Genomic DNA, 23,727 nt, shown 5'->3' on the forward strand with positions numbered 1-23,727 from the left:
TGATCAATTTAATGCATTCATGCTGAATAAAAGTACTAATTTCGTTAATTTCTTTCCAAAAAAAATAAAATAAAATAAAAATCTTACTCACCCCAAACTTTTGAACGGTAGTGTATAATGTAAAAGCTTTCAATTTCATTTTCACAAAATTTTCACTTTTTTTCAATTTTAATTTTACAAAAGCTTTCAATTTCAGATAAATGCTGTTCTTTTGAACTTTCTATTCATCAAATAATCCTGAAAACTGTTTTCAACACTGATAATAATCTTTTTTTCTTTTTTCAAATAAATGCAGCCTTGGTGAGCAGAAGAGACTTCTTTTTAAAACATTAAAAATATTACTGATGCCAAACATTTGAACGCCAGAGTGGATGTATTTAAAGTATATTTAATAAAAAGAAGCTCAAGGAGGAACAGGTTTTAAGATGGACTGCATCATTTACATTTATGCATTTGGTAGAATTTCTACTAAATCTCACTTTCCTCGATCAAAGGGCACTAAACATGTCCTGGTGAGATTAATTTGGGTTTATGGTATGAAATTAAAATAACCCTATTTTATTTTGCCTTTGAGGAATCAGTGTTACTTTCTAAAAGGTTTTGTATAGTTGGTGGACCTCAGACCCTGGGGTCTGGGAACATGGGCACGTGCTCCACCGGAAGAAAATATTGCACATTTTAAAGTTGAATGCATAAATCTGGTGAACTTCAAGAGCAAAATTAAGAGCTCTGACCCCCTTTCATTGACCATATGAATCATATGAATGAACTGTTTTAGTTGTGATAGTGTCTCATTTCATTCACACTGGTGTAAACCAAACTGACTAGGCTATAATAATAATGATCTCTAAAAGACAGAAATATATTAATAGTGTGCTGCAACGTAAATTAGAAAAATTATATGTGTGCCTATTGAGCTTTTATTGTGGCAGATTTTACTTTTCTGTGACAACAAGAGAAAAGGTTACATTTTGCATTTTGAACAATTCGGGTTGTTCAACAATTCTCGGTCTGACTCTCTGATGTCAGTTTATCTGTAATTCCCGTCTGGTGACGGCATGGTCACAAATGTTGTAGGTTTGTTGACGGCTTATCTAGTCACGCCTCCAGTGTTCACGACACAGAGAGGAGGAGGAATTTCCTCGACGTTATCCACAACAAAATGGCGAGGACTTTGTATTAATGATGTTTTTTTGGCACTTCATACATCTCTATACATTTTACTCTTTTATTTTTCATAACTAGCCTAAATCCGGTTACTTGTTAATTGTTACAGCCTTTGTAGTCGGTCACTTTAAACACAGGCTCCTGAGGTAGCCAAAATAAATAGGCATATGTTGGTCTTGTGCGGAGATGAAAAGCCTGCAGATTTGTATAAATTATTGTAAGTATTTATATGTATTGTTTATTATGTTTATATAAATAACATTTTTTAACCCGCATGAACTCCCCTTTTGGTACCGTAGTGAGCGAAACTAAAATTGCCTTTAACCTGTTGAGAATCCGAAGACTGGTCGAAGTTCAGCTCCCAGGGTTTAACCTTTCCCTCACATTCAGTTATGCTTTGTCACTTGTTCTGCAGTGGGATTTGTAACGTTACAAAGTAAAGTCGTCAGAGACTCAGATACGCTGGAGCAGATGCTCTTATTTGACCAGTTTGAGGAGGAGATCGAGTGGAAGGAGAACTGTCGGGGTATACAAACCTAGAGCTGAGATCTGATTTGGACGATGGATCCTGCAGCGAAACAGAAAGTGATTTATGCCACCTACCTCATTGCAGCTCTGGACATCACCTGGCTCTTCCTCCAGTTCTCCATAACACCGGTTCGTCTTCATTCAGAATCATGTTAAACGAAACCACTTTGAGTCAATCTTTAGCTGAACTCTGGAATGTATATCTGCAATCTGTGTTCTTTCATTTAACGTTAGTGATGTTTATATGACATTCCAGTTAACTCAAATTTAAGACTTGTGTTAAATCATGTGAACTAATTGTTTTTACACTTACATATTAAATGCCTATATATATATATATATATATATATATATATATATATAGGCATTTAATATGTAAGTAATATTATTATTATTATTATTATTTATTATTAATTTATATTAATTGAGATTTATTAAAATGGAGTTTGTATTGATACCTTTTTGAATTGAATACATTATTTTTTTTAAGTACTACAACAATGTTAAATTATAAATACATTTTTTTATATTGGCTGTGCATATTTGTACATATAGCATAATATATATGATTATTTTTTAATATAATTTATATAATATGTATTATATATTTTTTTCTTATTTATTATTCACCTGCATTACGTCCTTATGATATTCTTAATTTCTTTAGGTGCTTTGGATAAAAGCTGCTGCTAAATTACTGAATGTAAATGCTGTATAGCGGATTAAAGCTGGCCATGATGTTTGGCCTATTCTAGTCTAATCCAGGCTCTTTCAGCTATTCAGACAGAAAGAAAGGAGTTATAACAGATGAGTTGCATTGCATGTTTAGTTTTGTCTTCTGTGTGAAACAGTATTTGGCGAAAAGGCTTGGGTTCGACACTATTTGGTTCGGGTATCTTCAGACCACTGTTGGAGTTATTCAGCTGCTTGGAGGCCCTATTTATGGAAGGTAAGACAAAATCAGATCTGTGTGTGTTGTATATATGGTAGTATATGGTGTTGATAAATATATGTTTGTAATTATGTGTGCTTAATGAAAATATCTCATTATTTAACGTCTATCTTTAGTTATAGGAATATAGTTACTATAGTTTATTGTATACAGTAGTGATTTCTTTTATTTGCATACTTGGATGTGATGTGTGTCATGTCTGTTGTGTCTGTTCTCAGGTTTGCAGATGTGTTTGGAGCACGCACAGCTCTCTCTGTGTCTTGCTTGGCGTCAGTGGTTTATTTCCTACTGTTGACCGTGGCAGACAGCACTTTTATGCTTTTCGTGCACAAACTACCTGCTGTTTTCATGCATGGATTGCCAGGTAACATGCTCATGCACTCTTACACACACATGTAACTCAAACACACACTGTAAACAGGTACATGATTACATTTGTATCTGTGTGTAGGCGCTCAAATGGTGGTAGCAGATCTGTCAGAGAATGAGAAGCGAGCAGATGCTCTTGGGAAACTTGGCCTCTGCTTTGGCATTGGCATGATCGCAGGATCAACACTGGGTGGGACACTCAGCACACGCTTTGGGTAAGACACACTACACCACCTACACTACCATTATAAAGTTTGGGGTCGGTCAAATTTTTTTAAAGGGATTGAAAGAAGTCTCCTATGCTTTCCATTGCTGCATTTTTTTTAATCAAAAATACAATGAGAATTTTGAAGAACTGTATTTTAATATATTTTAAAATGTAATTTATTCCTGTGTTCAGCAGCCATTACACATGTCTTCGGTGTCACATGATGCTTTAGATATCATTCTCATGTGCTGATTTGATAAAGAAACTCAAAAGACCTTTATAATCATTATCAATGCTGGAAACAGTTGTGCTTCTTTTTTATGAAACTGTGATACATTTTCTTAGGATTCTTTGATGTATGGAAAGTTTATTTTATTTATTTGAAAAAATATATGTGCTGTCACTTTTGACCAATTTTATGCATTGTTGCTGAATAAACATTAATTTATTTTTTAAAAATCAAGTAGTATATCAAATATATATATGCTAGCCAACATCTCTTAAAATTCAGCATACCTTCTCAAATGACGTTTTTTGTTAATATGTAAGCTCTCCCTGATACTCGGTGTGCTTTTTGTCCTAGTACAAAACATTACCATTTGTACTTTGGAAAATTCTAAGAAAATCTAATTATGTTTTCTATTACATAAAGATAAGATAAAGGCATCAGTACAACACAATTTAAATACCAACGATTATGTTTTTTTGTGTGTTTTGCAGGGAAAAGTTTGCAGCATCTTTTGCGGCTATCGGGAGTTTTGTTTCTTTGCTGTTGGTGTTGAACTTCATCCCTAAACAGACCAAAATACACACCGTGCCAGAGAGTGACAGTATGATATAAACAGACAAACACACAAGACTCACTTATACACAGAAGAAATACTCTTTACTGTATGCTTTTGCAACTGTAAAAATCTTTTGTCTGTGTTTAGAGAAGGGATCATCAAAGTCTGTGTTTAATCTGGGGGAGATCACACGACTGATGAAGTTTCCAGGAGTTGCAAAGACATTTACTGTGAAGATTATGTCTGGATTGCCATCAGGTGAACACATATAGTAACTGTTCCTGTTTGTGACTTTAAACTTATTGAAACACAGTGGAAACTTGCATGAAATGAAAATTCATCATCTTCTCCAATCATTTAGTCCACTTATGCCCTGTGTTCTTTCTTGCAATCTACTGCAAGCTTGCATTCAGATCTTCTTCCATCCAAGCAACCACCGATGGATAGAACGAAGTCCCTATAGTTTTTTCTTTTCTTTTTTGATAATCTGTTTTGATCAATGTATGTCACAATGCAGAGATCCATCATTTTCTTGTGTTTTATATATTTCTATTTCTTTTGTGCTTCAGGTATATTTCAAGTAATGTTCTCCATCATTGCCATGAACTTCTTCCAACTGAAGGCAGAGCAGAATGGCTATCTGATGGCTTACTTTGGCATAGTTCAAATGGTATAAGCACATGCACGCTTCAACTCAATCATATGCCATATAAATAATTTTGGATTAAAGCACTGCTGTGCTGAGGTGGTTTTCTTTGATAATAAGTGACACTGGTCTCTTACTGTTAAAGGTGATCCAAGGTGCTGTAATTGGGCGTCTTACATCTAGATTTACAGAGTACTCTTTACTACTGCTGTCTGTTGGGATAAGCAGTGTAGTGGGCCTTGCACAGGTAAACTGATTTTGCAAAATCATCCATCCAGTTCCCTTTTTTATTTTTTATTTTTAGTAACTATGGAACAATTTGTGATATGTCGATCTCCTTTTAAGTGTTTATGTTTAATATATGTGTTTTGTGTGTTTTTCAGGCTATGATGACCAATGTGTTTCAGTTTTGTTTAATCGTGATACCGATGATGTTTTCTCTAAGTGTCTTCAATGTCATCACAGATAGCATGTTGACCAAGAGCGTGTCTCCCTCTGACACAGGTAATCTACGCACTCAACTAGATGCCCTTGTGCAAAAGTACACATAAATACACTCAACGTTTTCATAATTGCAATACATTTGAAAATGACAGAATAGTTTTTTTTGTAATTTTTTTAATAAGAATAATAATTATTTTAGTAAAGGTTTAGTAAGAAATTTCTGAGAAACACTGTTGAACACCCCTCCCTTCATTGCTCTGCTCTCAAAATGCATAGACATGCAATGCAAAAGTGGATGTCTCTTTACCATAGCTGAAGCAAAGCAATAAAAAAAGCTTTGTGAAAATGGTGTACAAATGACAAGAAAGAAGAAAAAAATAAACATACTATACACAAGAGTATATACAAGCAAGAGTTTTTTTTTTGTTAGTTGCCAGCAGCACACCAGCTCCAGACAAACGGTGACACTCAAAACTATCCTGTTAGCTAACATTACAACAACAGCATATCTTGTTTCTGTGAAACTGCAAAACCAATGTTACTCACGTATGGAGCAAAAACAACACAACCTCGGTGTATATTTTCATGCCTTCCCGCTTGGGTCTCTCCAATACAGTGGCGCATTGCTGGCACAAATATATTATTTTTTCCACTCAATTATGTTGTAATAATTAGATGTTATGTCGTTAAAATTATATCTTTTCTCGTAATAACAAGATGCTATGTTGTTAAAATGACATTTTTCTTGTTAAAACGACATATTTTGTATGTGACGTGTACAAAATATTTCTTTATCTGATCTATAATAAAGAATTTATATAGCCTAGATCAGTGACTTTATCACACTTCCGCATTTGAAAAGGACCCCTTATAATTATTAGCCTATAACAGTGATTAAACCCAAAGTCAGTGTGAGTGGGAGTAATGAACATAATATAGGCTAATTGTTTTATTGGCATATATCCCCATATGTAAATATGCACTTTTTAATAATAAAGCATAATTTTATAATTTATTTTCTGGAAAAAAAGTCACACCTGATTATGTCACATGCACCGGGCCAGACTTAGCTCTCTACAGTGCGTTCTTGAGCTAATCTGAAGGCCACATGAAGTTTGGAGCTACTGACTCTGCAGAAAGTTGGCGACTTGGCATGCGCTGAGCCCGCTCTGTGATTTTACGTGAATCCTGTTGTTCCCAATTGCTTCCACTTTGTTATGATACCACTAACAGTTGACCGTAGTAGTGAGGAAATTTCACGAATGGACTTATTGCACAGGTGGCAGCCTATCACGGTGCCACGCTTGAATTCACTGAGCTCCTGAGAGTGACCATTCTTTCACAAATGTTTGTAGAAGCAGTCTGCATGCCTAGGTGCTTGATTTTATACACCTGTGGCCATGGAAGTGATTGGAACACCTGAATTCAATGATTTTGAGGGGTGTCCCAATACTTTTGGCAATATAGTGTATAGTAATAAATACCCTGACACATCCAAGCTTTATAATGGCAGTGAATGGGACCCACGAGTATGAGCTGAAGAAAGTGCTTCCATCCACAAATATCCATCATAAACGTGTACTCCACATGGCTCCGGGGGGTTAATAAAGACCTTTATCTAGCTTCCACTAGATCGCCTTCTGTATTCAACTTAGGAAGAAAGCGCAATGCCTGTCGCAGTTTAAAACGCTTACACTATGTCCTACGCCTTCCTTATTCAACTTATTGAAAAAGCTTAACTGATGTGACGCCAGGTCCATTTTTTTCGTAACTTGAATACAGAAGGCAGTGGTGGAAGCTAGATATTTTACTTGATAACTTGTTAAATATGGATTTTTTTACACAAATGCATCAATTCGCTTCAGAAGGCCTTTATTAACCCCCCAGAGCCATGTGGAATATGTTTATGATGGATGGATGTCGATGGATGCAGTTTCTTTAGCTTCATACTCGTTGGTATCGCTCACTGCCATTATAAACCTTGGATGCGTCAGGATATTTATTAATATATCGCCGACTGTGTTCATCAGAAAGAACAAAGGCATATACACCTAGGATGGCTTGAGGGTGAGTAAATCTTTGTGTAATTTTCATTTGAAAGTGAACTAATCCTTTAACACACCTCACACCACAGGAAAATCTGATAAGATAATCTCTAGAACCATCAAGAGAATCCGTGCTTTAACTAGGATTGTCGGAAGGGGGGGAGAAAACGGTCCAAAACCGCCCTGAATATCTTGTAGTGTGTGCCTAGCTTTAGGTGACTTGCTTAAGGGCACCTTAGTCATTTATTGCCGGTATTGAGAATCAAACCCACAAAAGGCCACAACTGCCCAATTTTTATTATTACGACTGCCCATTTTCTAATATTATTGTGGGTCCTAAAACTTTTCAACTGAAAAAAAAAAAACACTTCCCTGCTGAAGCTCTCTCAAGAGCCCACAGCTAGGTGTTTTCAGCAAAGGCTAAAAACTCTTTGGTGGACACACGGCCTAAGAAATATTTATGTGACAGATGTCAGATTTAGATGCTGATTTGAAATATGTTATTTAAAGGTGCCCTAGAACGTTTTTTCACAAGATGTAATATAAGTCTAAGGTGTCCCCTCAATGTGTCTCTGAGGTTTCAGCTCAAAATACCCCATAGATTTTTTTTAAATTATTTTTTTTAACTGCCTATTTTGGGGCATCATTAAATATGCGCCGATTAAGCATGCTTCCCCTTTAAATCCTCGTGCTCCCCGCCCCCGAGCTCTCGACTATAATACATTGCATAAACAAAGTTCACACAGCTAATATAATCCTCAAAATGTATATTTACGAAATTAATGCATCGATTCCTGTTAATATTGTATTTATTTGGATGTTTACATTTGATTCTGAATGAGTTTGAGGCTATATGCTCCGTGGCTAACAGGCTAAAGTTAACATTACACACTGCTGGAGAGATTTATAAAGAATGCAGTTGTTTATGAATTATACAGACTGCAAGTGTTAAAAAATGAAAATAATGATGGCTCTTGTCTCCGTGAATACAGTAAGAAACGATGGTAACTTTAACCACATTTAACAGTACATTAGCAACATGCTAACGAAACATTTAGAAAGACAATTTACAAATGTTATTATTGCTCCATCTGCCATTTTTCGCTATTGTCCTTGCTTGCCTACCTAGTCTGATGATTCAGCTGTGCACATCCAGACGTTAATACCGGAGGTGTTGCAAATAGTGAACAGTGAACAGACTTTCTTTGAAAGAGAATTTTGTGTGCGGTACTCGGTCCAATCCACTTTTAACAGCGTTTCTCAGAAATCCCTTACTGCACCTTTAATATTAACACATTTACACATTTATATTAACAATATATTTTATAAAAAACAGGATATTACTGTTATAATTAATCACCAACTAGTTAATCGTTCAAAAGGAAACAAAATTCAAGCACTTTGTGTGGTGTTTGTGTGTTGTATTTAGGAACCATGCTGGGTCTGTGTGCTTCGGTGCAGTCTCTTTTGCGAACTGTGGGCCCAACTATCGGAGGATTCCTCTATGAGACATACGGTGTGCCATCCTTCGGATACATCCAGTGTGTCATCAATGCTGCTGTCTTTAGCCTTCTGCTAGCCACTGGAGGGCGCTCACATAGACCATAAACTTAACTTAAACTAAAAATTATGAAAAGGGTTGTTTATGAGTATGGTGTTTGTGGCCACACTGTGTGAGAGAGGGCAGTTTACAACACACCCATGGGCATTTAACTTACCTCCTCACACACTGGGGAAGAATTTACTCCCAATAAATAATCCAGTTGATCTTAGTTTTGTGAATGCCACAGACATTCAAAATAGCTTGTTACTGTCAAATCACACCTCTTTAGCTCAGGATTGTTTTTATGAAGTTTTGTATGTTGAAAAGAAGCTGGTTTGTAAATGTTTACTGTAGGCCAGCACAAAGCAATGCAGTTTAGTTTTATCTATGTTGTATAAGACTTGATACAGTAATTATTCATTATAATGATGTTAAAGTCAGAAGAGCTCATGTAAAAGGACAAATTTCAAAAATCCATAATCACCTTCAATGTCACTGTATCTGAAACTACTCAAATAGTAAAACTCTGTTCTATTCACTTTGATTGGTCTTTCAGCTCTGTTTCTGAGAAAGTTTTCTGTCTGTCCACTCTTTTCCATGTGTAGCTTCACAACAATCCAGCTGCAGATTATGTGCACATCACAGCTGGCATACAGATTCTGAAATTACTACAGGGTTCAAGTTTCCAAAAATAATATTCCAAAATTGTTCTATAATAGGCAGATGTTAAAAGATTAGTTCACCCCAAAATAACAATTCAGTCATGATTTACTCACCCTCATGTCATTTCAAGCCCGTGAGACCTTCGTTCACGTGAACAGCAGGACGCATTCGTGTGATGCTGACGCAGGAACCGGCCAATAACGAGTCACGTTCTGACGTAGAACCTGGAAGCGCTGGATGTAAACAAAGTATGAGAATAACACAGAAGAGAAGATATTGTTGAATAAAGTCGTTATTTTGTTTTGTTTTTGCTCTCAAAAAGTATTCTAGTCACTTCATAAAATTAAGTTTAAGCCACTGCAGTCACGTGGACTATTTTAACAATGTATTTAGTAGTTTCTGGACAGTTAAATTGCTGTCTATGAAGGGACATATATCTCTCAGATTTCGTTAAAAATATGTTCATTTGTGTTCAGAAGATGAACAAAGTCTTAAGGGTTTGGAACGACATGAGGGTGAGTAATTCATGACATAATTGTCATTTTTGCATGAACATACCCTTTAAGCAGAATGCACTGACAGTCTGAGTTACCTTGCACTTAATTTCGTCGCATCTTTTTATTTTCAGTATAATGAAAGTGAATGAAGACCTCTCGTTCTGCTTCTTACCATCTTCTTTTGAGAAGCAAGGAATTTATACAGATGTGAAACAACACGGGGACGAGTAAATGATGACAGAACTGTCTGAACTATCCTTTTCCCACCTTCTGTGGACCTGTCACTTGATCAAAATGTTTTTTATTGTCGGTGTATAATGGAAAAAAGGAATATCAACAGTTAAGCCAAAACTTTGTCATTTTCTTGCAGCAACAGTAAACAGGCCTCCCTTTTCTCCCTTAAGTTGCGGTTATGAATTAATGAGGTTCATTAGCATATATTATGCTAATGATAGAGAGCGCGCAACGGGTGTTATCTTCAGCACCTGAGATGAGCGCGGACACACAGGAGAGAGAGAGAGAGAGAGAGCGCGAGGAGCTGCTGCACTCAGACGGGAATATGCGTCGGTAGTGCCCATCGGTGTAAGACTGTGAGGGGAGAATCTCATTCCATTTCAAGTGATTCGCATGAGTCACGAATGGATCCTATTTTAACTCCCGGAAAGAAACTTTTTTTACTCTATTTATTATTCTTTATCCTAATATATCAAGGTAAGTAGCATGACGATGGACTGGTGTGTTCACTTATGAACGAATATACTGATTATCATTTTAAATTAAATTTAGGTAATTTAACTGTGTAAAATATTTAGTAAAACGTTTATATTATTGTTGTAAAAGGAAGGAAAAACGCTTCCTCTGGCAGTGAAGGGAGAACTGTAATATAATATTAATGTCTTAATGCCTAAATTCCTTATCTTAATATATCAAAGTGAGTTACATAATGGTTTAAAACATTTTTATAAAAATATAATATATATTTTTAATATATAATGCGTAGTTTCCAAACGTTTGATTAAATTGTTTGATACAGAAAAATGTTACACTGACTGTGGAAAAAAAAAAAAAAAAATCTAATCATAAACGTTTAAAAGTGCCGCATTAATATGATAATTTGTTTCTTTTTAGCACATATCACGTGGGGCACTGAAAGTCTGAATTTAACGCAACAGCATGATTTTGAAAAGTAAGTATTACTACATTACATTATTTACATTTATGCGCCGATTTGCGTGCTGTACTATGTTTTATTTTCATTTATTTATTTATTGAAACCGAAAAAAAAATAAAATAAAAATAATACAGCTTTTGTATTACAATTTACATCTATTTACATGATAATGGTAAACATTCTGCACATTTTGAGCATCTTAAAACTGAGGCATCCGGACTCGTCACTTAACTCGCGCTAATTTTACGCATGTTTGATGAAATCACCTGAAAGGTCTTCAGGTCTGTAATAGTTGTGAAACAGGCCGTCAAAGCTCAGTCGAAACGCCTGTGAGTCTCTGGCTTTTCTGTCGAACACAAGTGCTGATTAGCTGTGTGTGAGGAACAAACCGCTCCTTGTTCTCTGTGTGTCCCAGCAGCAGCGAAAGCAGCAGGATAATGCTGGAGAAATGGGATCCCGCTTTCCAAACGGAGCAGGTAGGAGAGCTGAAGCGATGCATTGAGAGAGCGCACAGGAAACCTGCGCTAAATGCAGCGCCATGAGGTTAAATGCATAACATTACAGAAAACAAGGTGTTTGCAAAATATCCGTTTTCTTGATCTATGATAAAGGCGGGTTTGTAAGTCGAGGTTGTTAAACAAGCTTATGGTGGGTATCTGATTTAATTAGGATCTCAATTAAAGTGAAATATTGCACATTTCAATGCGGTTTAAATGACAAAATAGTAAGGGATTTTAAACGTTTATAGCTTAATACATATTTCTACACAGTTCCAGCAAAACTGGAACTCATTGTATTTTTTTTTTTCCATTACTGTTTTTCATTAGCATACTTTTCACCAATGCCATGTGTTTAATAACTGAAGAAGACTTATGCACGAATGATATCAGGGTTGATGTACGACAGTTTGTTCGACTGAAGAGTTAAGCATCACGAGTCTGACCAAACATTAACACTGCGTCATTATATTTGAATTATAAATCTACATGAAGTCTGACTTAAAACTAGTGATTTTTGTTTGTTCATTTATTTTAAATGTATTTATTTGGCGTTTGGTTAATCTGGTGCGCCCAAAAATCAGTTGCACAATTATGAAAGAGACAGATTGCGCACCGAAAAATTCCTTGCGAATTTTCTTTTAAAAGAAGTTGACCCCCCTGAAATTCATTGTTTAATTCGCACACTGAAAACACATCCCCCAGTGCTGGCTTTGTTGAGCTCTTTGGGACAAAAGTCGTCATTTCGGAGGCAGTAAAGCGGTTTCAGGTGTCCGCTGTGCGCTCAGGATTGGTAAAGCTGGAGCGGCTGTTCCCCAGAGCCGCTATTCACTGAGACACACTGGCCCCGTTCATTATGTCAGAATACATCTCCGTTACAGCCTCGTAAGCTACATAAAATTATTGAACTCTCAGATATCAGGTGTGATGGGGAGAAGCGGGCAGAATAGAGCCGGTTTCGGTCAGATAAGAAAATGATTTAGTTCTGAAGTGAAGTGAATCGCTAATCGCTCTCATGTACCCCCTCCTGCGGTAATAATAATCTCCTATCCATGTTATGCGCAGCACATTTTGTACAAGGGTACAGTGATTTATTAGATTAGGACTTTGATTGGAATTTCAGATTTGTCCTGCGGGTCTTGTTTCTATTCTCCTGATAAATTTCATCTTGGGGGTCTTCATTAATCCGATATATATGAAAACAAATGAATGTAGCAGCAGGACTTAGGTTTAATTAGTCAACTAATTAGAACTGCTAGAGTTACATAAGCTCAATATTTATGTACTTGTAGCCTAACAAAAATGCCTTTGTATTAATAACCTCAAATTTGAAGAGTTCTGTGTCTTTTCTGCCAATTGAATTCATTTTTTCAGTCTAATACCGGATTCTTTCCAAGCCAAGGACCTCTTGGTGGATTGAGAGGCAGAGTAGGGTCCCCCATGCTACATATTTAAAATAATTAACCTGAGTGTTTCATTTTAAGCATGACATGCATATGCTACAATATGTACTTACATATTTTATGCACATTACAATGATCAGTTTTAATGTGCAGAGTCATGCACATTACATTTTAATTTTACTCAGTACACTTGAATGTGGGATGAACTAAACTTCTTAACTTCAGCTGGTTGACATCAACTAAATATTGAATTTTTGTAGTAGTTTAAAATCAAACTCCCCGCTAGCGGTCTTAGAACCACTGTTACACAAACTATGTGTTAACTTCAATCATTTTATTCTCTAAAGAGATCCTTAGAGAGCAACACATCGTCAGCAGAGCAAACAGAAGCACAGAAGCCATCACCCCGCAGAGCCACCGGTAAGACCTGAGCTGAATGTTACCATACTTTAGGAGGAGGCCCAGTGCTCTCTTTGTGTGTGTGTTTTCCCCCTATTGAGCTTTGCCTTGTGTGTTTAATTTCAGCTTCCATGCCTTTTTGTTTATACCTGCACATATCTGTATCTGTTAAGGAACTGTTCGTTAATGCGTCAATGTTGTGGACGTAGCTGTTTGTGTTACTAACTATTATAACATGTTAATAATTACAGTGTGTGCAAGTTTGTGATGCATAAAACTTATTTTTGCTGTGAGAAACTGAAAACAATAAGAGTTATGCTCATTTGAAATGTGAGAAAGGGACTGCCTCCTCTTTCAGTGGACATCTGTTCAATAGGCTGATGAGTGTCATCATTACACACAAGAGCTGGATTCATCTTAATGCTTCAATGAGCACTTCAGTTACCAGATATCAAACACACGCTTAAACGCACTGAAACACACACTATTTTAATGTGCTTTATTTCTATTGTGCAGGTGAGTGTACATCTTCTTGTCTGAATGGGGGTTGGTGTGTCCATCCAGACTCCTGTAACTGCACTTTATACCAGGCCACTGGAACACACTGTCAGACAGGTACTGTTCTGTGCAACACTTAATATACAATAATTATAATTATATATTATATAATTTACTTAACTTTTGGTAGTTTTGGCATGACATATAATAGAAAAAATGTTTCAGTCCCCAACATAGGCTTTGAGCGAGAGATGACGTGTCGCTCGTGGGGACAATATAACTATGAAACCTTTGATGGACTTTATTACTACTTCCCTGGAAAATGCAGCTACACGTTACTGAAAGACTGTGAAGACAGCACCCGGTCAAGTGTACATATACAGGTGATCACTTATAATGTTTATAAATGCTAATTTACTACAGAATACATTTGTAGTTTCACTGATGTTCTAGTGGTAGAAAATATGTCCTTTACCAGATGGTGATTTGTTGCCTTTTTTGCCATTTGACTGCTATTAGCTTCAGATGTGTCTCGTTTGAGCAGGCTACTGTTCTCTGCTTTGCATCAGAGATGCCATGTACAGTATGTGTGTGTGTGTGTGTGTGTGTGTGTGTACTGCACAACTGTTGCCTGAGGAAGATATTTATTGGCATTCATAGAGAAAGTGATCTCATTATTATGGTCATTTATGCCCATTACAGTTTAATACAGTAATTACAGCCAGGGCCAAAACAGAATTGGCTTTGTTCTCCCAGACTCACTGATGGGAATCCAGAGGAGGTGAGCTAACTCAGCCAGGAGTTTTTTAGGCCATTAGCTTAAGTGCCAATATCATTTATCAATGAATTGAAAGGATGGCTGACAGTAATGCAGAACTTAAGCAGGATTGGCCCGGCTGCTCTGGATAAGTAGACTCCGCTCTTTGATGATGTAGTGGAAGCTTTTTAAGAGCTGTGTTTGCAGACTCTTTATACTAGCGTTAATGTGGTTTACTTCCGCTTTATTTTAGAGTTGGAATTCTTTTTAACCTAAAATTTAGGTTTTTTAAAGTTGGCATGAAATGGAAGTTGCGATAGTCTTCTCTTCCCTATTGTGACATATATCCAAGTGAAACAGCTTCTCGGATAAGAAGAAATGTAGGGCGAAACTTGATTTTGTCCATTTGGAATTGAATGAATCGTTGGATCATTGTGGTTTGCTATTCCTGAGATCTCAAGTGAGTGACAGGATGTCCCGCCCTCACACCAGTAAACCCGGGGGAGTATAATAAACACTGCAATATATTCCATAAAAAATAAGAATAGTCTCTTTTGATTTCATGGAAACTTTAATATGGCGAGATTCTTATATCATGCTTCATTATTAATTATTGATCTGCAGGTGCATAATGACCCAGAATGCAGTTCTTTCCCATACTCCTGCACACGTTCAATCAGCCTCTTCCTGCCGTGGGAGGGGGAGATTAGGTTACAGAACTTCAGTGTTACTTTCAAGGGTCAAAGGTAATGAACATTCACATTCAACCACACGCTAGTCACTTAACCTCAACCTGACCCACACGATATCTCAGAGATTCTTTTAAAGAAGCTGTATAGTGATGGTTTAAGTGTGTGTTGTATTGACTGTAGTTGAATATCCTCTCTCTGTAGTGTGCAGCTGCCCCATCACATCCACGATGTTGAGCTGGAGCGAATCTCTGACTACATCGTAGTGTCACAGCCACAGGGATTCACTCTGGCCTGGCAGGGGTTCACTGGCTCTGTGTACATCAAGATGAGTCCTGAGTTTGTTGGACACACCTGTGGACTTTGTGGCAATTTCAATGCTGACACTCAGGATGACCTAAAGACCAGCTATGGCAAGTTTCACTCAATATATTGTGTCATTTGAATTAAAACTTAAAAATTAAAACTTTTTCACATTATGCCTGTTAATACCAGTGATACACAATATTATATATAGTAATTAAAATTAAATCCTAAACATTTTTCTCAACTTCTTTGCTTTTGACAGTCAGACAAGTAATATTTGATGAAGCTAAGGGTAGTTGACATGAAATACTTATATGAAGTTAAAATTTTCTGTAGTGTGACATGCTGTACTCCATATAAAACTATTTTAAATAGTTAAAAATCAGTGTTAGGGAAAGTTACTTTTAAAAGTAATGCATTACAATATTGTGTTACTCCCTAAAAAAGTAACTAATTGGGTTACTTAGTTACTTTTTATGGAAAGTAATGTGTTACGGTACTTTTGCGTTACTTTTTCTCATCTGGGCTGGGCTGTTTGTTTGATTGTTTTTGTAACAACAAAAAAGTTCTATTTTTGGCAAATATAAAGGCCCTTTCACACCAAAAATGAAATGAATAAGCCTCGGGCTGAAGAAAATACAAATTCATGCCTGTACAGTAGAGGGTGCAGTTCAAACAAACAAGCCTTTCAGCTGTGCTGCCATTCTGGAATACAGAAGAACAGAACGCAGGAGTAGAAGTAAATGAGTAAATGTTCGCTCACATTTATTCTAGAACTAGTCTAGAATAACCATCATGGTCACACAGCACACACAACGCCTCTACACTTACTCCCAATTTCTCTCAATATTGGAACAGCACAGAGTTCAGTCAATAATTGGGAATTTGCGTTACTTATTTGAAAAGAAAGAAACTCCGATATTTTGTTGTAAATTTAAAAGCAATGTGTTACTTTACTAGTTACTTGAAAAAGTAATCTTTCTAAAAGTAATTATGTAACTTGTGTTACTTGTAATGCGTTATCCCCAACACTGATAATAATACATTCTTTCATAATTATTATGCATGTAGTTTTAGAGAATATTTGCCTTTAAAAAAAAGTCTTGTTGTTGATTTATAAAAAAGTGCATGAACACAATGCATCACCTACTCATATGCATTATCATTGTCGGCTTCAGGTGTTTTCACACAGGATTTGTCCATGTTTGGAAACAGCTGGGCAGAGGAGGAGCCTCAGCTGGCTAGATGTCCTGTCGTTCCCTCTCTCTACCCCTCACCATGTGCCACGAAGGATCCTCATGTCTTATTGGTACTGCATACACACACACACACACACACACATACAGACACACACACTCTCTCTCTCTCTCTCTTTCTCTTACACACACACAAAAATATAGCTGGTTAAAAAAAACTCTGGTTCTTCACTGCAGAAAGTGGAAGAAGTTTGTGCCACCCTACTGAAGGAACCGTTCCAGTCTTGCCATGAGTTTGTCAGTCCGTATTCATACATGGCCAGTTGCTCCAATGACCTCTGTCTGTAAGTACTGACATAAAACTGAACTACTGACAAGTTATATGCATTGCAAAGCTACTGACATTACTTTCCAAAGTGTTATCCTAAACATACTCATGTTATTGCTGCTATTGCACTTTCTAACTGTTGTGTGTGTATAATTGTTTCACCTGGTGCAGGTCTGGTCCCAATGGTGATGTGGTGTGCCACGTGTTCACAGAGTATGCTAGAGCATGTGCCCATGCTGGACACCCGCTGCATAACTGGAGAGCACACTTTCCTGTTTGCAGTAAGTTACTTGCAGATACACAAATGTTGCTAAGATATTTGAGTTTATTTCATAAAGGTGTTAAATGTACTGTAAATATTAAAAAACATATTTCAGACTGACTGAGTATTCAGATGTAAAATAGCAAATATATACACACCTTTAAAATGTATATCACATGATCCTTCAGAAATCTTTCTAATATGCTGATTTGGTGCTCAAGTAACATTTCTTATTATTATCAGTGTTGAATGGATTTTGAATGAATGGAAAATTCAAAAGAACAGCATTTATTTGGTATCTTTTGTGACAAAGTAAATGTCTTTACTGTCACTTTTGATCAATTTATTGCATCTTTGTGCATTAAAAGTATTAATTTCTTTGAAGAAAATTATTCTTGACACCAAACGTTTGAATGGTAGTGTGAAAAAATAATTTTAGCAATTTATTTATATTTTGCTGTTGTCTGTGTTTTATAAAAGCAAAAGTCATGTTGTGTTACAGTCATTTTACCACAGTTGTTAGGCATGACATTTAGTTGTAAAATCACTCTAATGCTATTCTAATAGTTTATTTCATCTGCAGACGTCAAATATTTCAGTGCTTTTAGACATTTGATCATTTAAGTATTAGAATATATTTTTGCCATGAGATACATATTGTGAGAGTGTCTGTTGTTCTTGGTTGTAGATGTTCATTGCCCTGGCGAGCTCCTTTTCAGAGAGTGCATTACCTGCTGTCCAGTGCACTGCAAGATTGAACATATGTGTATAGACAGCAAGCTACAGTGTTTGGATGGCTGCTACTGCCCTGATGGTAGTAACACTAAATAAACTAAACACAAGCTTTATATATGTTTTCATTTATTAATGTTTGAAGACAATAAAATCATTTTACTGTCTCTAGATTTGATCTACGAGGATGGAGTGTGTGTTAAGGCATCAGACTGTCCTTGTGAGCACCATGGGATGCTGTACCCCTCCGGACATGTCATGCAGGAAGACTGCAACAACTGGTCAGATGCTATATTATCTTATGCACTGCATGCTTGAATGCATGAAAAAATATTAATGCTTGTTTGTGTGGTACTGAATGTACAGCATGGATCCATTTTTGTTCTTGCATTTTTATTTTCAGCTCATGTGTTGGGGGCATATGGAACTGCACAGAGCACAACTGCCCAGGTGTTTATCTGTTTTTCTTTTAATTCACTTTTTTCATATTTACTGTACTATCATTGTATATAAATTTTTTACATTGAATTAATTTACCACATTTTCTCAATTCACTGGTTCTGAATGTATCTTATTAACAATTAATTACCTTGCGATTCCATAGATTTTATTCATTTAGCCAAATATAACAAGTCTGATTCACCTTCACTTTTTTGATGAATACACCTTATTCTAGTGGAATTGCTTCTCTTTACTAACTCATTACAAAATTTCACTTGGTAAGCTGAACATAATATTAATTAAAAGGCTTCCGTCATAGCATAAACCCTAAACAGTAAGTAAGAATTAATTATTAATTAGAAAATGAAATCTTTTATTCTACAAGGATGCATTAAATTGATTAAAAGTGACAGTAAAGGCTTTTAAAACAGTAGTTTTAAAGATTTTTATTTAAAATAAATGCTGTTCTTTTAAACGTTCTATTCATTAATGAATCCTAAAAAAATTTATCCTGGTTTCCACAAAAATATTAAACGCACAACTGTTTTCACAATTGATAATAATAATAAATGTTCCCTTTCAGTCGGTCACGTTCAACGTACGTCAGTAGTGACTGACGAATTGGGCTCTCTAGCGATATCCCAATTCGTCGGTCACTACTGACGTACGTCTCCGTTCCCTCCTTCAGGGAACGAGGGTTACATACGTAACCGAGACGTTTCTTGAACACCAAATCAGCATATTAAAATGATTTCTGAAGGATCATGTGACACTGAATACCAAAGTAATGACTGATTCCATAGCAGGAATAAATTACATTTTAAAATATATTAAAAAAGAAAACATTTTAACAGTATTCCAGTTTCTTACTGTATTTTTGATCAAATACATCCAGCCTTGGTGAGCATAAGAGACTTTTTAAAATTATAAAAAAATCATATCCAACTCCAAACTTTTAAATGGTAGTGTACCCTATTTATTAAAAAAAAATATATATATTTTTTTTAACAGGGGAGTGCTCTGTGACAGGAGATATGTTCTTCCAGTCCTTTGATGGCCGTGTTTACACATTTCCTGCTACGTGCCAGTACGTTTTAGCCAAGAGCAGAAACTCGGGCAGGTTCACTGTGACCATTCAGAATGCACCCTGTGGAGCCGTAAGTCCCTCTGCACTTTCATGCTATCCGCACCAACACAAACCTCAAGTATTAGCACACAAAAGAGAAAAGACTTAAGGCATGCCAGATGTAGCATGCCAAACCTTTATTCATCATGTTCCAGAACTGCTCTAGTGTGGTGATCTAAAGAGAAATCTGGTGGCTGGAACACGGCTTCAGTAGACAGACTTAAGATTACAGCTTCTAGATTTGTGTGATTAGCCAAGCTATTGGCATTTTAGCAGTTTAGAGTAGCTGTACTTGTTAGTGTGTTAGTTAAATTAGTGCTAGATTAGGCACAAATAATTGCACAGCCATTATTTTGGCTAAAGTTTCGGGTTTTTTTGGGTTGAGATAAAGCAAAGTCTTAGATGAGCTTGTGCCGTGATTAGACCCTGCTTAGCTTCGACACATAAAACATGAAACGATACAAAACATGAAGAGATTCTCCTCCTCAAAGCCTTCCTTTCCTGAAGCCCAGACCTGCTGATGCTAAAACTCAACACACAGAGAGTAGCCTGGTGTATGGTGTCACTGTCTGGACTCTGAACAAGCTATTCTGCTTATCTGAGCCTCTGAATGACAGAGCCAGAGACTTTGTAGTTGCTGATAGAGAGAGAAGAGAGAGAGCGAGAGATGTATTTCAGTAAAGCGACTGCTGAAAGATCCCCACATAGGCACCTGTTGGTAGCATCCATCATTTCCTTGAATGGAGCGATTCAGAGTCTGAGTGGTTTATCTCCTGTGAACAGCTCTCAGTAACTCATTCACAAGCATAAATGCTTAATTCCTAAACAACATGATTACTGAATTAGTCAAAATTGAAACAGATGATCCGATAGGTTTGTTTCCCTCTGCTGACATTCATCCATTGTGTTTGATGCAGTAGTTCTATAGCTGCTGATATTATGTGTGCTGGAATGGGACATTCTGACTTTCTGATTTTGTTTTGCTTTGTTATGTCTGCAGAATCTGGATGGTGCTTGTATTCAGTCAGTCAACCTGGTGCTGGATGAGGATCCACATACTGAGATCACAATGAGCCACAGTGGAGAGGTTTTTCTGGCCGGCCAGTTCAGGATCTCACTGCCGTATTCAAACGGTAATGAACTACAGCTGCTCTGATGGATATGTGTTGGCATGCTATAACACTTCCAAAAATGTATCAATAAGTATAACCATAGGTTTTTCAAGGACAAAAGTACTTTGGGATACCATGTAAATACCAATGCTTTTGTCCTAATATTACTATGTTATACCATGACTGTAACATGATTCAGCCTCATGCTTATTTTTTCTGGACGGGAACTCTTCTATTAGTAGATGAATCCATTTCTGTGTTTTAAACTTTATTTACTTTAAATGCATTTCAGATTACAGATTACATACAGACACATATCCGCCACACTGATGTCCATCCATAATGTCTGGTTTTATGTTTTACTTTTAAAGTAATTTTTTAATCCTCATGTCATTCCAAGACTTTCTTTCTTCAGTGGAACACAACAGAACATACTTTGAGATATGTCTCAATGTTTTTTGTACATACAATGGAAGTCATTTGTAACCAAAAGTGTTTGGTTCCCAACATTCTTCAAAATATCATCATTTATGTTCCGCAGAAGAAAGAAAGTAATAGTAAATAAAGACAGAATTTTCATTTTTGGGTGAACTATATACATAAAAAATATATATATTCCATAATAAAAAAGTATGTGTGTCTGTTATTCATAGACCGTCATGTGTTTAATAAACTGCTGTCTTTTCAGATGTCTTTCAGATCCAAGAGCTGTCGTCCATGTTTGTTCAGGTGAAGTCATCGCAGGGTCTGCGGCTGCAGTATAACTGGAGGGAGTTCAGACTGTACCTGCAGTTGGAAGAGCAGTGGAGAGACGATACTGTGGGGCTCTGCGGGACCTTTAACGGCAACATTCAGGATGACTTCCTGTGGGTTTCACTATACTTACTGCTTTCTTTCCCTAACTTGCATTCTGCTCATTTTCAATTTATTCTCCTTCTCTCCTTCAAATTGTGAGTGAATTTTGTTGATGCGTTACTCTAGTGCACCCTCTGGCATGATTGAAAGCACGCCATACTTGTTTGGAAATGCATGGCGCGTGTCTTCAGCATGTGTGCCACGGCCCAGCTTACCCCAGCTTGATCCTTGTGACACACACCAGCAAGCAGGTTACACATTCATCTTGTTATGCATAACCTTGTGCCTTTTTAGGCTGCTTGGCTTAAATGTCTTTCTGTGTGATTTCAGCCTCTTATGCAGTGGAGAAGTGTGACGTGCTGACGCAAGAGGTGTTTTCTGCCTGTCATGAGTATGTGAGTCCTGTGAGTTTTCAGCTACAGTGTCGTGCAGACGTCTGTAAATGTGGAGCACCGTGCCTGTGCTCCATCCTCGCTCACTACGCTCGCACCTGCAGGAGACACGGTGTCATCATTGAGTTCCGCTCACACCTGCCTGAGTGTGGTGAGTCTAACACATACACGTACTGTATATACACTACCATTTTTTTGATAAAAAAAACCTGTAATGCTGTGAAATATTATTACTTTTATTAAATATTATTTAAAACATCGGTTTTATTTTTGAATATATTTTAAAATGTAATTTACTCCTGTGACCAAAGCTGAATTTTCAGCATCATCACTCCATTCTTCAGTATCATATGATCCTTCAGAAATCATTCTAATATGCTGATTTGGTGCTCAAGAAATGTTATTTTTATTAATATCTTATCAATATTATATTAATATCAACAGTTGTGCTGCATTCAGAAGTTTAAAAATTCAAAACTTATATTTATTTGAATGTCACGGCCGGCTCAGTGCCGTGACAAATGAGGGAGGCAACGAGAACGAAAGTGAATCAAAAATGTTTATTAACAAAAATTTAATTTTCAAATCATAATAATTAACATTGCTAAGGAAAAGTAAATAACAACTAAGTAAGTAACGAAAAATAATAACCTTCCAACATACCAAACGGACCTGCAAAACCTATAACCCCAAACTAAACTAATACATAAAGCAAAGGAATCATCACAACAAAGCAACCCAAAACTAACGAAAAACCAGAGGGTAACAGAAAGGGGGCAAATCAGAGAACCAAAAACTCTTATATCCTACTCTGCAGGTGTTTTTTACATGATGAATACCTCATAAGTCCCGCCCCACAAGCAAAACGGGCCCAGAGGACCGTCACATGACAGATTTTTTTGTAACAATGTAACATTTTGATCAATCAATCTGTTATTTTTATAAATTTAACACATCCTTGCAGAAAAAATATCCCTCCACACTTTTAAATGGTAGAGTACATGAGCTTCAGTACCGTGCTAATCACTAGTGCATTCACATTTCCATTGTGCATGAGAATAAGATGTATATGTGTCTGGTCTGTGTGTAAATGTTTTTGCAGCCATCCTGTGTCCGTCTACTATGGAGTATGGAGTCTGCGTGTCTTCATGTCAGCGCCGCTGCCTGTTTCTATCTCTCCCCCAGCCGTGTGGAGATGATTGTGAGGAGGGTTGTGTGTGTCCAGAAGGAACATACTTCAACATGCATACACACACCTGTGTGCCACGGTAAAAGTCCAATGAGCTACTTTATTGTACTTTTATAGTGCTTTCTTTGGAGCTTAACAGATATTCTGACTATGAACTGCATCATAATTCTTCTTTGGGTTTGGAACAACATGAGTAATTATGGCAGAAGTTTCTTTTTTAATGAACTATCCCTTTACAGCTGTTAAAACAGTGTTGATCCATTACATTTGAATACAGTATTTAGAATTGGAGCTCCAAATGAAACTTCATGAGAATAATGATCATCTGATTCTGCCAATCTTAACACAATGGTATATAAACAGCTCGGGTAACCCAAAGCACTACTGCGCTATACTGTGTGTCCACAGTGCTATAGCTCTGACAAGCTTGTTTACCTGTAACTCATTAAATTACCTCATGTATTTAAAGGTTTAGTTCACCCAAAACTGAAAATTCTGTCATTAATTTCTCACCCTCATGTCGTTCC

The 23,727-nt window shown here is 36.7% G+C and overlaps 2 protein-coding genes across 4 annotated transcripts in view; both read left to right on the plus strand.

The window, feature by feature from the left end:
- The first annotated feature begins 735 nt into the window (after positions 1-735).
- On the plus strand, positions 736-9,247 carry slc22a18 (solute carrier family 22 member 18). Its single transcript, XM_067402190.1, has 11 exons — positions 736-1,384; positions 1,583-1,824; positions 2,547-2,644; positions 2,866-3,011; positions 3,099-3,231; positions 3,945-4,054; positions 4,157-4,267; positions 4,579-4,679; positions 4,801-4,902; positions 5,039-5,159; positions 8,574-9,247. The coding sequence occupies exons 2-11, from the start codon at positions 1,729-1,731 to the stop codon at positions 8,750-8,752; spliced, it is 1,197 nt and encodes a 398-aa protein (XP_067258291.1). The 5' UTR covers positions 736-1,384; positions 1,583-1,728; the 3' UTR covers positions 8,753-9,247.
- Positions 9,248-10,797: 1,550 nt separating this feature from the next.
- otog (otogelin) overlaps positions 10,798-23,727 on the plus strand; it is a 39,418-nt gene continuing 26,488 nt past the window's right edge. For all 3 annotated transcript variants that reach the window (XR_010896518.1, XM_067402196.1, XM_067402197.1), the window contains exons 1-19: positions 10,798-11,033; positions 11,437-11,494; positions 13,266-13,338; positions 13,834-13,932; positions 14,041-14,198; positions 15,197-15,318; positions 15,466-15,674; positions 16,746-16,876; positions 17,001-17,107; positions 17,263-17,372; positions 18,042-18,167; positions 18,258-18,366; positions 18,489-18,535; positions 19,538-19,683; positions 20,653-20,785; positions 21,453-21,630; positions 21,746-21,870; positions 21,950-22,162; positions 23,114-23,279. Coding sequence is in view for 2 of the 3 variants with exons in the window: in XM_067402196.1 (XP_067258297.1) it covers positions 10,954-11,033; positions 11,437-11,494; positions 13,266-13,338; positions 13,834-13,932; positions 14,041-14,198; positions 15,197-15,318; positions 15,466-15,674; positions 16,746-16,876; positions 17,001-17,107; positions 17,263-17,372; positions 18,042-18,167; positions 18,258-18,366; positions 18,489-18,535; positions 19,538-19,683; positions 20,653-20,785; positions 21,453-21,630; positions 21,746-21,870; positions 21,950-22,162; positions 23,114-23,279 (2,390 nt within the window). In the remaining variant the exon portion in view is untranslated. The remainder of the gene's footprint in view (positions 11,034-11,436; positions 11,495-13,265; positions 13,339-13,833; positions 13,933-14,040; positions 14,199-15,196; positions 15,319-15,465; positions 15,675-16,745; positions 16,877-17,000; positions 17,108-17,262; positions 17,373-18,041; positions 18,168-18,257; positions 18,367-18,488; positions 18,536-19,537; positions 19,684-20,652; positions 20,786-21,452; positions 21,631-21,745; positions 21,871-21,949; positions 22,163-23,113; positions 23,280-23,727) is intronic.

The sequence above is a fragment of the Chanodichthys erythropterus genome, chromosome 11 (assembly GCF_024489055.1).
Source record: "Chanodichthys erythropterus isolate Z2021 chromosome 11, ASM2448905v1, whole genome shotgun sequence".
In the NCBI taxonomy this organism is placed as follows: Eukaryota; Metazoa; Chordata; class Actinopteri; order Cypriniformes; family Xenocyprididae; genus Chanodichthys; species Chanodichthys erythropterus.

Excerpts from the sequence above, each read along its gene's own strand:
- slc22a18 (XM_067402190.1), top strand. The coding sequence starts at position 1,729 with ATGGATCCTGCAGCGAAACAGAAAGTGATTTATGCCACCTACCTCATT. Across the intron at positions 3,012-3,098 it reads TTTCATGCATGGATTGCCAG|GCGCTCAAATGGTGGTAGCA; the intron begins GTAACATGCTCA and ends ATCTGTGTGTAG. Across the intron at positions 4,055-4,156 it reads CACCGTGCCAGAGAGTGACA|AGAAGGGATCATCAAAGTCT; the intron begins GTATGATATAAA and ends GTCTGTGTTTAG.